The sequence below is a fragment of the Sparus aurata genome, chromosome 4 (genome assembly GCF_900880675.1).
Source record: "Sparus aurata chromosome 4, fSpaAur1.1, whole genome shotgun sequence".
In the NCBI taxonomy this organism is placed as follows: Eukaryota; Metazoa; Chordata; class Actinopteri; order Spariformes; family Sparidae; genus Sparus; species Sparus aurata.
In genome coordinates this window covers 26405401-26419761 of record NC_044190.1, presented here as the reverse complement: position 1 = coordinate 26419761, position 14361 = coordinate 26405401, and the positions used below count along the sequence as shown (strand labels likewise).

The 14361-nt window shown below is 36.8% G+C and overlaps 1 protein-coding gene across 9 annotated transcripts in view; it reads left to right on the top strand.

Annotated features, from left to right (window-relative positions):
• tcf12 (transcription factor 12) overlaps positions 1-14361 on the top strand; it is an 82821-nt gene continuing 68460 nt past the window's right edge. For 4 of the 9 annotated variants that reach the window (XM_030413478.1, XM_030413477.1, XM_030413475.1 and 1 more), the window contains exons 1-4: positions 2-195; positions 982-1070; positions 1249-1321; positions 12613-12686. In XM_030413478.1, coding sequence (XP_030269338.1) covers positions 999-1070; positions 1249-1321; positions 12613-12686 — 219 coding nt within the window. In that variant the 5' untranslated portion in view covers positions 2-195; positions 982-998. Of the gene's footprint in view, positions 196-981; positions 1071-1248; positions 1322-12612; positions 12687-14361 lie in introns of all 9 variants that reach the window. The other 5 variants (XM_030413479.1, XM_030413474.1, XM_030413472.1 and 2 more) reach the window with 2 other exon arrangements.

Genomic DNA, 14361 nt, shown 5'->3' with positions numbered 1-14361 from the left:
ATAACCAATGTCATCGTGGTGCTGAGGCTTTCGCAAAGCAAAAATGTCTGCCTAAGGGAAACTCGTAACTGCTATATAGAGAGGATATTATCCCAGGTATAGCCGCTTAAACCAATATCTCGCCAGTTTGAGGTGTATTGCAAGACAGCGAGTCTTCACCAGATCACCCTAGTCGGGATTTTATTCGGAAAAAAGGTAAAATATCAGTGAGAGTTTGCCAAAAGCTTTCGGACCTGTGAAAGAAGTTGGGAGTTGAGAAAGACCATCATTGCGTTTTGTGTTCTGGAGCTGCTGGGGATTGAGTGTCATTTGCAGTATTTGCTCGCCTTTTTTCACTTATCTTGAGCCAGTATCTTGTTTGTATCTCGCTCGCCGGGAAAGGCTTCTCCGTGCTCATGTCTACATTGGCTCACACCGCTGCAGCTGGTCGCGGCTCGCTAGCTCTTTTCTATCCATATGAACCAGTAACTGCAGCTAGCATTAGCCGGCGAGCTAACTGACGTGAGGTCCCTCCGCTAACGTTGACCATCGTTTTTTTTCCTGCGAAACCTGCCTCACAAATCACTGACATTAACACAGTCAGTGGCAGCCTAATCACCGAGTTACATAAATGTGTTAGGACAAGTGAAAGGGTGTTGTTACAGAGAAATAATGTCACTGCAACAACGCGATGCTGCAGGTTTTTAACAAGCTTGTGCCATCCATCCAGAGCGCTTCCATTTTATCTCTTTTTAATCACCGCTATGATGGATAACACTTAATCTGCACGGACTAATTGTTAACTCTCTTTGGTGAATGATAGTGTGGTCAAACTGTCAGTGTGTCGGTATGTTTCAATGCCAGAGCGAACTTTACTCCACAGTGATGGTCTTTATTCCGCATCCCATAACAAATACCTCTCGTGGCATTGGTCATTTGCTGTGGCACCGTGTTGAATAAAAGCAGCAGAGATGTGACCTGACCGGGCTGTGTTGTCTTCAGGTTTCTAGATCGCCAGGATGAACCCTCAGCAGCGGATTGCCGCTCTTGGAACAGACAAGGAATTAAGTGACCTGCTGGATTTCAGTGCGGTATGATGGATTTTCTCTCTTTTCTCTCTTTATTTCTGAAGCGTGACTAATTTAACAATTCACATCATTTTCCACTTATTTCACAAGCCGTCCATGAGCAGCTTTTAGGATGCTTGCGTCTGATCATCTCAATGTTTGGAGTCTAATTGTAGGTTTATGTCCACATGCTTCCTTGCAGATGTTCTCTCCACCTGTAAGCGGAGGGAAAAACAGGCCCACCACACTTGGAAGCAGTCAGTTCAGTGCATCAGGTAGGACTCGATCTCTCAAACCTATTTCAACAAACCCTCAGTTATGGTCTTCAGTCTTGCATTGCATGTGGTTCCTTTTCCTCCTCTGTGATGCTGCGCTGTTCACATCTGATCCTTGAAACATAAGCTCTCCACCTTGAATTAAAGTGGAGTGTTGTAGTAAAGATGTAGAACAAAGCATGGTTAGAGTCTAGACATGTGTAAATGTCTTATTGATCTAATTAGCAACATGGTGTAATACAGTGAATATTCCTACTGTCAGATGTAGAGATAAGGCATACATAAGGCATGTTTTGACTGCTTTGATCAAGTGTTGATGTATAAACACAAATTACTGGTCTTTGTGCATCTTCATGGTTTGCTGGTAATGACAGGAGTTCAGATTCCTTGCTTCTGGATCGCTTCCTTGCTATAAATTCAACAGGACATTAATCCGAAGCACATCTATTGTCTGATCTGCTACAAGAGAAAGTCAACAATCAAGCATTATGTTTTCTTGAAAGCATGTTTTGTGCACATCCACAAAGCCTCGTTGTAGCCAGTTATCTGTGAAACGAAAGACACACTTTGTGGAAACTGAACGAAAAGACAAAGAGACAAGAACAGAGCTGTCACTCATGAACTAAGGAGTTGTGGCTATGAATTTTTAGAATACCTTATGATTGAACTGAGGGGGTTGTTGTGTGTAAGCTCTCTTCAATAAAAGAAATGACAAGGAAATAGGTGTTTTTTAAAGTAAAATCAGACCTTCCTGGTCAATTCCCACAAGGATGATTATTTTACATATTAATTACACAGTCTTCAGACTATTATTGGTGTTATTTAGACTCTAAATGTGTTTTTATTTATGTGTGGGCAAAAAGTTTGCCAAAAACTTTTATTATAATATAGTCCAACACAGAAACAACACTAACAGCAGCCTCAGAAATGATTGTAGTTGAATCATCTTAATTCAGTATCGAGAACAAGTGATAGAATTTGTTGCATTTCTTGCCTTTTTATTTGATTGCATCAGATTATACAGATGTTCCTACATTTCTGAATTGTGAAATATGAAAAGTTCTTACAAATCAGGTCATTGTGTAATATCCACTTACTTAGATACATAATCAAACTTTTGATTCATTCATAATATTTTTTTCACAACCAGTCTGCATCCTGTATTTATTGTCTGTTAACTTGAATGATGTCAGCCATCGACATTTCCACCATGTGCTGTATTGACAAGGGCTCGCTATTTCTTTTATGATTTCATATAGTAAGATGTGGACAGTCACCTTTCGGCTTGGCCTGCACTCGGTGACTTCTAAAATAGACCCACATCAGCATGGTGCTTTTTGTTTGGTAAAGAAAAGAGTGGTAGACAGTCAGGAGAACTGTGTTTTACAGCCAAAGCTCATTGTCATGGCTGTGTTGTTGTCTGGCGACCAGCTTTGTCCTTTAGAAACATAGCAAAGTCTAAATGTGGGCCGTTGTTTTGTACCACTTAAAAAAAATATTGTGAAAAAAGATATCGTCTATAATGAAGATTCTTCCTGTAAAGAATTATGTTCATAAATCAAATGTAAAATATTGTGACATATATCAAATTTAAACAAACAAATTTTCTGTTAAATGTAAATATCAACATCTTGTAACGACCCAAAAAAAGGATGCAGTGTATTGTCAACAATGTATTCACTGTTTTAAACTGATTAGTTTTTCGAAAGGCAGCCATAATAATCTGATTATTCTGCATGACGCAATATTTCATCCACATATACATGGATACATTTTGTTGGAAACAACAGGATTTATATAGGTGTTTATCCTAAACTATTGGAAATGATCAGTGCTCTGGTTGTCTCTTCTGTATTGAGATGCAGTGTCAGATAAAATGTCACGCTATCTTAAGTGATACAACTTGAACAAAGACAAAGACAGTAGAATGTTTTGACTTGTGGTTTGCAGTGGTTTGACAATCAGATCTGTATCTGGCAACAGACAAGTTTTCTGCTTCAGTGTATCATTATGAAGTAAATGTTTAGAGTAGTGGACATGAAAAAATTAAACCATAAGTGTTTACATTGGTCACTGGGCACACGGTCAACCGGGAAAAGGAAGGTTAACTGTCCTGTGTTATTATTTGTGACTCTGTGGAAAACAGAAACTATGTTTTCGCAAAGGCTGTGCCAATAATAATACCACTTGGAAATGCTAGGGGGGAAAGTTGTCTGCAACTTTCAGTATTACCCTTATGTAATAAAGGCCCTATTTTAACTTCGACAGAATCCAAAATATTTAAATGTATCAAAGATGAGTACATTTCTCCGGTTTCCTTGGCAGTGGTCAGAAGAAAATGGAAGGGAATGAATCCGTTTTGGGGTTTTTAATGTTTTGTGACTGATCTTGATCCAGGGTGCCGATACCTTGAAAGACCTATAGATATTAAAAGTAAAACATGTTCCCCATCAATCAAGCAACTACATACATTTGACTTCTGGTTGGATTGAAGGTGGCAGCATCACCTTTTTTCAAAATAAAATGTGGTGTGAAAACAAAAAGTTATTTGCTGAACTATGGAATTAAATTCAACTGTACTAGTATTATTGAAAATATAGGACATTACGTTTTGCAATGTGCATATGCATATGTTTGTAATGTATGTTTAAATGTCAGAGTTGAAGGAGCTGCGAGAATAATGTAATCAGTTTCTAGATATTTTTACAAAATAGACACCAAACAGACAAGCCAAACACAGGGAAGCCTTATCTGAGGTGAGTTAAAACAAGAAGGCTGAACAAAAATGTAAAAAGTCAATATGAGCAATTACAAGAAAAACGAATAAAGCGATATCTGTCTTGATAATTTATTGGTAGAGTTCTTGTTTATAGGTTTTAAATGTAGTCTGCATCTACAATGTTATAAAACTGAATTCTGCAAACTTAAACCTTTATCATGTAAGAAATAATGATGTCAAAATGAACTCCTGAACCTCAGGGTGCATCAGGCTTATAGTGAGTAAATCCCTCCATCCTCCAGCTTACAGTATGTGCTCCTGTGTCTCTGATCCTCAAGGTAGGGGAAGAAGCACCTCCATAAGTGATTGTGAACATAAGGCAAGTGAGTGTGCAGACAGAAGTGTGGAAATTGCAGGGAATGAGAGTTTGGATTATTGCATCTCAGCTGGGCATTGCCAGATAATTGAGGCAGAGTGGGACTGGCAAGCCCCTTCAAAAGTGTGCCAGAGAAAGATGGATTGGAAAAAATACCCAAAGTGGCTCTAACAGAGATTCATCATCTCTCCCTTCCAGCTGTGTTGATGATGCAAATTTGATGAGGCCATTGAGGATCAGGGCAGTGGATGGCTGCTGTTGAAAGGCTAATTTTCATTTAGCGGTATGTGGGGGTACATTTGTTAGCTGTGACCAGCAGCTATAGGTCGTTTTGCCAGACAGTTGAATCCCAAAATAAATAAAAGAAAAATGACTGCATTTTTTTCATTGCTGGACTCAGCTCCACGAGCTTCACTGCTGCCTCACTTGAGTTCAGCTTGGTCTATAAACCAAAAGCTTGTCTCAACAGAGGACCCGAGCAGCAGTTTCATGTAGGTGTGGGACAAAATATAGATACAGATATAAATATTGTAAAGCTCCCTCGTGCAATACGATTATCAACACACTGCCACCAAATATCGATATTTTTCTTAAAACATTCACCCCTACAATCTATTACATTTGACAATTTGAGTTTACTGATTATATCAGAGAGCAAATAGGCTTAGTTATTACTTTGCATTACATGTTGATTTGTTTAACTCTCCTAGAGTGACTAAATTCACAATTTATCTGAAGTAACCACTGACCATATTTGCTTATATAATGTGCTTTTACTTTGATGGGGCCTAGTATGTACACTGTAAATCTTGGCTTGCATGGCATTCATTTCTCATTTGATCTCAGTCTGTTTTTTAGGGGAGGGGGTGGGGTTATGTAGCTGTTCAAAAGCTCAAAAACTAACGTTAAAAAAATGTGTATTGACAGCTGAATTTACCTTTTCTTGACCATTAGTTTCTTATTGTGGTCTGTCATAATATATCAAAATAGTTTGTTTGTTTTGTAGCCATTGTGACATGCAGTTCAGCAGTCATGAACCAAGTCTCTTCCTCTGTCTTTAACTCTCTATAATAAAGAGGACTGGTACATCTTTCTCAAGAATACTGCTCTAAATCTCAGCCCTGTCTGACCCTGTTTGCCTATAAAAACTGTTTGGTTCTTCTCGGCCCAGTTTCTGCTTCACCTTCATTATTTGTATACATGAGTTTGATGCAGTCATTGGTTTTGCCATTTGTACTGCTCTCAGTTAATGTATACAGGAAACCATTATGCCAAATAAAACTAAAAGCTCTGTTAATCAGTAAAGCTGGATTTGTTTACATCAACATAACACACACAGTTAAATCTCCCAGACAGTAAATATGGTCCACGCTGTGACATAATACATGACTTTCTTTTAGGAGGCAGCTCTTCAACTAAGAGCACTGCAGTGGTAGTTTAACATATCTAGTATATTTTCATATTTTTTCATATTCAAAGCATCTAATGATCCTCCATCAGTTTCACTTTCACATAAAAAAGGTCTGAGAAAATGTTTTTATTTGTGTTTTAACTCATAAATGTTTTCTTTTCATTTGATTCCCATTTGTGCTGGGAGTCGATAAAAACTGACATTTCTTATTTCTCATTTTAGTCAAGATGCCACCTGGACCAGAAGTCTTTCTTTGTTCTTTTTTCCCCCATCCCTTTAGGCCTGTAGTTTCGCTACCAACTTTTGTGGGAAGTATGTGACCTCAGAAAGAGTTTGATTTCATAGATTTTGTCCCCAATCAAACTCAACTATTCATAGATTAAGTTAATCCTTGTGTCCAAATGTTTTTAATGATGTTTAAGTGTCTATTGGAAGCATATTAAATCACCAGTTGGGAGTTGTGTTTACATTTGAAAAGTGTTTGTTCTCCTTTATGCTTGTTTGCCTTGAGTAAAATTAATCAGCAAATTTACATTTTGATATAAATACAGCTAATATTTAACTAGCTTTGTATTGCCTGATTTGTGTTTTAGGTTTTGGGAGCATGTGTTAAAAGATAGAAATGATGCAACATTGTTGAGAGTATTGACTATGTTTTACTCACTGTATTATCCAGAATAATTTGTTTTTATTTGTGATCTCTCTGTCCTTACCTCCTTCATGTACAACATACAATACAACGTCCAAATGAATCAAACATCTATTCATTGGTATTTTGTGACAAATCAGAAACAGGTCCAAATTTCATGAGCCAAAATTTCTCTCAACTTTTTATGTATGTATTAATTGACATCAACACCAATAAAGACACTGATAAATTGGTAATTTATAACACAATATGTGCTATGGTGATGTGATTTAGGGTGCTTTCACACCTGTAGTTGGGCTCATTTGGTCTGGACCAATTCCTGTTCACACTTGAAGGAGTATGGAGTAAACATAAAGATATACAGACTGACAGGTGACTCATTGATTGGACAGGTTCGGTGAGGTCACCCGCTATCATCGGTACTAAATGAACCCAAATGGGAAAATCTAATTCTGGTGACTGGATTGCAGGTCGTACTGCCCTTAAATGCTTCTTATGTGTTTATAAATGTTCTCAGGGAACAAAATGGATCAGAATGCCGAGGCCAAACAGTCCCCTTTAATTCAATAAAGCCAATCTAGTAAAAAAATCTAAAATTAAAATAAGCCTGTTTTTTTCTTGATTTTACATCAAGATAAATGTATTATTATCTGAAATGTTGACAAAAATGTTGAAACACGATATTTTGTATGAATCCTAACCAAAAGTTAGTGGGTTTTATTCTCGACCCAAAAAAATGTTCGGTAGTTCTTGTGTAATGAGTAATGACATTGGACACTGACATAAGTAACACTGAGTATCACTGTAGTATCACTGATGGTGAACAACCTCATATTTGATCTTTTCTGCTTACTATCATTTAAGCTGAACGTTTGACATACTTCAGCCATGTTGCACGATTTCATTGGCGTCAACTGAAAAAGGTCTTTTCCTTGAAACAGAAGACATTAGTCCCACTGTTGGATGGCTTTTAGCTGAATTGGGATGTTTCTTTGTCAGAACACAGCTGTTCATGAATGGGCCAGTGGAGACATAGTAGGAGTCAGTTATAATAGTAAAACTCTGTGTCTGTCAAACCAATACCATAGGTGTATAGGACATTTACAACTACATAGATAAGTGATATATTTAAAATTATGCAGTTGATTGTAAGTGATCAAGATGAATCAAACAGGTGTAATGATTGCCTGTTTTATTAATCTTGATAATTTATAATCAACCGCATAATTTTGAATACATTTCTTCATCGTCATACATGCAGTATGTTCTGTATGGTACTGTGTAGCAGAATGACCAAGGCAACTTTTCAACATAATGCTTTTTGCACTTGAAAATAGCCTGATATTAGGAGACATGTTTCCCTCAGCAGCAAGGACAAAGAACAAATAGAGGTCAGGGCAGCTTTAGTTACACATTTAATTCATCAGACTTAAAATCTGTAAGATTTGTGTGCTGACATCTTAGCAGCACCAATGCTGTTACTAACACCTATAATGTATGCGGGATAAAAAAATTATTGAGGGTCACCATACTTTCAGGACATTTGAGGATACAAAATGTATCTACCATATGGCAAGTAATAAAACTGCTGAATATAATTTTTCTAGTTTATTTTGAATTCCATCACAAACGTGTGACAGGATAAGTCAAATATAATGCATAATATTGACTCCTGAAGCAGGGTTGGCAGTTGTGATTTGGACCACCAAGCAAGACCGTTCCAAATGTGTCCTTCTGGTGTAGCCATCTTTCCTTTAAGGTTTTTTTGTGTTAACTTATCCACTCTTCTTCTTTAGATTTGACCCAAAATGTAGCCAAACATGCAGATATCATGTCTGCTCATTCAAGAGTGAAATATTGTTTTTAAATTCTACAAATTCAATTCACTATTACTGGTTTTATTATTATAGAATTATTACATTTGTATGTTTCTGGTTAATCTCTGATTAGATGTTACAGGAAAATAACAACTGAAAGGTGTTTATAGTCTAGTGTATGTAGTCTAGCCTCAATGGTTTAAATGGCGAGGATGAATATAAGAAACACCTCTCAGTGTAACAGTTCAACAGCACAAAAAATGACATCGTCAAAGAGGACCATAAAGGTGACAACACTTCTCCAAAACAGTTTCAATAAAAAGTCAATACGCTAACCTTTTACGAATGGAGGATTCATCAACCTGATGTGGCGAAACTCTATGGAATAGGGCAGGAACTTTAATTAGTTGGTAAATCAATCTCTTACCATAGCCAGGTGAGAGAAAGGCAAAAACCTTTTTATTATGCTTTCGTGTTGTCCGTCTGTCCCATACTTATAAACACGATATCTCAAGAACGCTTTGAGAGAATTTCTTCTGATTCAGTAAAAGTGTCCACTATGACTCTAGGATGAACTGATTACAATTGGGTGGCTAAATGTCAGAGTTCAAACTCATTGTGACCCCACAAAACCCATTTATGGCCATAACTCAATAATTACAATACATTTTGATATACACAGGTCTCTTTCTCTTTCGAACAGCAACTTGACTAGAGTGCAAAGGCGTACAATTGCTCTGCGGTAATTCTGGTTTGCATTAAAAAAGCCTTCAGTGTCTTCTTTCAATTAAATATACTTTTCCGTTCTGATATAACTTATCCTACAGCAGCATCTACACTAAGCTCTTAGGAGCCGCGATTGTTTTTCTTTTCTAATGAAGAGTTACTCCATGCCCCGTAGCTGCAAGTAGTTCCTCAAAGGATGACGATTGGTTCAACACCTGCCAAGTGTATAGCCTGAAGCCTGGCAAGATGGTTTTGTGAGATCGTGTAATCTTACGAATCCACCTGCCTTGCAAGGTAAAGGGTTCATTGCAGGATCGTTTTATTAGTTCATCAATAGACACTTGCCAACTTTGTGTACTTGCTGTTTGGTGATTGGCAGGTAAATTCGGGTTATCTAAGCTTAATATGATGCATGAAACATTATAGTAAGCCAACAGAGGCTAAAAAGCTCAGTTTGCCGGTTCTTCACTGCAAGTTCCAAACGTTCACATTTGATTAATTCATACAAAAATATTGATTACATCTTTGATCATTCTGAGTGTGAGAGGAGACTGGATGTCCTCTTCATTGTTAGGATTTTGTCAATCTTTGCAACTGAGCCCTTAACAGTTCCCAATTCATTAGACCTAAAATATAACAAGTGCGTTTGCCCCCCCCCCCATTTGCCTCTTGTGATAGTGAGTAATCTTATTGTGCTGCCTCATCTGTGCTTGGAGAAGAGAGCGGACCCTTGAGCCTTGGAGATGGTAATCAGACGAGATGACTGCCCAAAGAGCAAACACTGACCATTGTTAGATTCAATGTGTAAAAAAGCCTTAGTTGGTCTTCAACATGTCACAGTTATGGTGATGTAACTGTACCAAAGTTTGGAGCCATGTATAGAAGTAAAGTTATGAATGTGGATGATAATGCAGCGAGACGAAGAAGTTGAGACAGTTTATTTTGCATATATTAAGCCACTGATGAGTGACTGACTGACTTATTGTGACAACTTTTAAAGAGGAAATGAGTCTCCTGTGTATGAGCAGCAAAACAACATGTTTGTGAAGATGTAACATCTTATCTGCAGCGCTGCTCACTGGAGCGTGATTTCTGGTCTGAGACATGTCACTGACTTCTCATGAAGTGTATAATTAGATCTCTGACTAAGATGTGATTGGCAGAATGACCGTTGGAAATTAATCATGTACACGGTATATGTAAATTCTCACATGTCAGACTGGGTATGTTCCCAGATAGCTACCTCAGACCACATCATACTGCCTTTTCATTAGTTCTCTTTAATACTGAAGTGCTCGGTTTGAAATGTTAAGACTTACTGACGCATAAGAAGCACAAGTTAAGATGCATTGAACCTAGTTCATGAATAGCTGTAGTCAGGTGTGCTGTTTGTTTCTATACTCTTTATGAGTCAGAGAACTGGTCCATGTTCTCCACGTGTTTTGATGTGTGATTTCAGGCTTTGCAGATTCTACTTCTGCTTTTATTGCAGTCGTTTGTTTCAGTCTTGTAAACCGTTTCTTAGGTTTTATGCCTGACCTTGCTGCTCAGAGGCATCTCGGTGCATATCATTTTGTTAAATTTAAAAAGTTAGAAATATTCTTGTTATAAAAAAGTGTAGTTTGTCGTTTGCTATATTATTATTTTTGTGAGCATACACACTTTCTTGAAATCTGATATTTTTTTATTTGAAGCTAAAAATGAACAAATGATATTGCATTTTGCTGAGACAGATGCAATTACAACAGGGACAATCAATAACTTCGAGAATGTTGATGCTGTACCCGCTCTGCAATTATGTTTTGTTTACAGGGACTACGGCTTTTACTGCAACACAATATTGTTTCAAACAGCATGAACAATTGAGGCATCAAATATGTTTACAGACTATATCACATAAATTAGATTCTGAAAATCAGATATTATATTTTTCAATATATGCCAGATGGTCTTGCTTTGCAGTTGGTTGAAGTTATTGATTTTATTTGTTTATCTTTTGTCTTTTGAAACATAGAGGTTTTCTTTCATTTAAAAAATGGTTTTTTATCAAGTTTTAGAGCTCAGCTGTTTGAAAGTAGATGCTTTTTGGTGCATTGAGGCAGAAAAAACTGTGTTTATTTGTGGCCAGGATTCATGCAAAGCAAACTAAATGGCACCACAATGTTTCGTGTCCTGAAGCTTAACCTTTGAAGACATGAATTAGTCACTTTTTTTTATTGTTTTCCAAAGAGGGAAAAGACATAGTTTGGTTGTAAAATCACATTCTTATCATGCCAGTTCTTTTAGGGGAGACAGTATTTCATTACTACAACTATTGCGTATGTACTTGAGTAAAATCTTGATTAATCTTTAGATTAAGGTCTTTCTCTAGAGTTTTCTGAAGAGCGTCAGTGAATTACAGGATTTGACTGACACACACAGTTTATGAAATAGCTTTGCATTTTTCCATTCAGACTTTTATTGTAGCTCATTTATGAGTTATGAAATGTGTTCAGTTGCTGGCTGTATATTTAGTTGTAGCTGCCAATTAAGGCTGCAACTAAAATTATTTTTTCAGTTATTTAAATCAATTGATCTGATGTTATTTCCTTTGATTAACCCTTTTGTTCTGTATTAGGTCCAACATGACACATTCACACATGTTGTTTTGTCAAAGACATTTAATTTACCATAAGGGCTGTAACATACTATTTTTACTTTTGATTAATCTGGCGATTATTTCTTAATTAACCAATTTGTTGTTTGGTGTATAAAATGCTTATCAGTTTTTCCTAATTCGTCCTCAAATGACGTCCTCAAATGTCCACAACCCAAAGATATTCAGTTTATTGTCACAGTAGAAAAGAAACCAAGAATTGATTATGACAGTTGGTAATTGATGATTAATCAATCAATTGATTAATTGTTTAACTCTTTTTACATTGATATAAAATAGAAAAGCAGAAAATGCACACATTTAAAAAGCTGTTACGAGAAAATGTTTGGTTATTTTGCTTGAAAGGTGACTCGATTTATGGTTCTTTTTAAAATTGATTATTCAACTAATAGTTTCACCCATACTCCAATTATGTAAAAAGACTCAACATGGAAGAAAGGAGCATTTCCAGTTCCTTATCTCTTGTAAAGGAACATTCAGGGAACTTGTGGGAAACATTTATTAAATCAGTTTTATTTCCATAGCCCCAAACCACAATCACATTGCCTCAGTGGGCTTCACAATCTGTATAGTGAAGGACATCCGCTTACCTTAGAGCGAGAGTGGAGTATCAACTTGTTTGTACTTGGTGTAAGATTATCCATATTCCATTCATGATACAGAGAATTGACACTAGAACCACAGGTTGAAAGAGATTTGACTGAAGACTTTTGCCGTGCATCTCTTTGAAAAAAACTATAGTTTTTAACTCAAAACCTGCTGTTGATCATAATTACATGGACGCTGCATAAACAAGATGATTAAAGAGTATTGTATTTTGATTCAGTTGTGTCTGTGTGTGAGAGAGACACAGAATGTAGAAATACTGTCCCTGTACATTGAACTATGTTTGTAATCTCGACTTGTTGACGGAGCTGTGCGTCTCTCTCTCTGACAGGTATGGAGGAGCGGACCAACCAAGCATCTTGGGCCCCAGGTGGCGAGTCCAGTCCCTCCTATGAGTCCTCTCGGGTAAGCTGACCTACACCTTAACGCCTCTGAATGGCCTTTCTGCTCCACAGCACATCATTTAACACTCGTTACATCAAATCAGTACATTCACATGTTTGAGTCTCACCTTATCCCACTCATATTGAATGACCAGTAGTAGAAATGTACTGTACCTCACATAAAAACCAAACATCCAAACATTATTTGTACATGACTGAACCTGGTTTGAAGCATAAATTGACTTTTTGATGCAATATTGGCCCAAACTTCATTTTATTCTCCATTACACAAGGAGAGGGTGTGTAACCTGTGCAGCCGAACAATAAGGACAATACTGTATATTATATTATGACACCATAAACCTATACAAAAGAGGAAAATATGAATTTGATAATAAAAAAAGTGTCTTGGTCTTAAATACACAATGTATTTTTTGCTGTTAATAAAATAAAAAGTAACATTTAATTGTGATCAATTATGAAATCACACATTGAATATAATCACTCTTACGTTATAATGTATTATAGCTTATTGGTTTTTTAATGGGAGAAATTTTAAACTGCAACTCTATTGTTGTGCTTGAGTGAGAACATCTCGCCGTTAGTGTGAGCAAGTGTGAACAGCTCTACCCCGTTTGTTTGTCCCTCACACATTGGTTGTTCTAGATGCCCTGTATGAATTTCATTTAATGTCAATCTCCTGTCACTTTCCATTAGAATTCAGTTAAATGTCAGAGCCACTCGGGCTGCGTTACCTTGTTTATTTCTCTGTGCCCTTCCCGAATGAACATCTACAGGCTATGGTAACATAGGCAGCTTGATTTGAATTATAAGACAGAGACGCTTGAGATATCTTTGCTCCAGGTGCATATAAATGAGTGTTTCTGACATTGCAAGGCACAGCATCAGCCAGCAGACAGCTGTTTGTACCTCCATAAGGCGTGCACACAAACAATCACATGCCAGTTTCCACACAGCTGCATACACACCTTATAGTGATACAGACTTGATTTATATCACCTATAAAATATTATATCCTATATACTCCACTTTAAGAAGTGAGGAGCATGTGTAATGAATCTCAGTAGTCTACATCAACCTGTTTTTAAGCTGTATAATTTATGCTACGGTTATGACATGATGCTTTAGTGACATAGGTAACCATGTGAATGATAAAAAAAAAAGAATTCAGAGAAAAGTGGCATATTCCCATTGTGGATGCCAATCATGTATTGATGACCATTAAATAACCATTAAGAATTTGTTTGATTAAAATTATGTTAATCGATAATGGCAAAATTGGCGTGACATTAATTTATAGAGTGAGGCGATTAGTATTAGAGCTGAGTTTTGATTGCTGGAGACAGGATTTTAGATGTTTTTCAGCAAAGCTTTGATGAACAGTTTCCAGAAAAGAAAATATTTTTTTTTAATTGAGATTAGCTGATTAAAAAAAACATATTCTGTGTAGTCCCATGAATCGTTAGTAATGACATACTATTGGTGGATAAAAGAAACAAGAACATCTATACAGTGCAAACATTACCATGCCCTGCAGCAGATGCTACCTTTGTTGATATTCAATATTTATTACCTCTGCCAAGGAGGTTATGTTTTCACCAGTGTCTGTTTGATAGTTGATTGGTTGTTTGTCAGCGGGATTACACAGAAAGTATTGAATGGATCCCCTCTCAGTT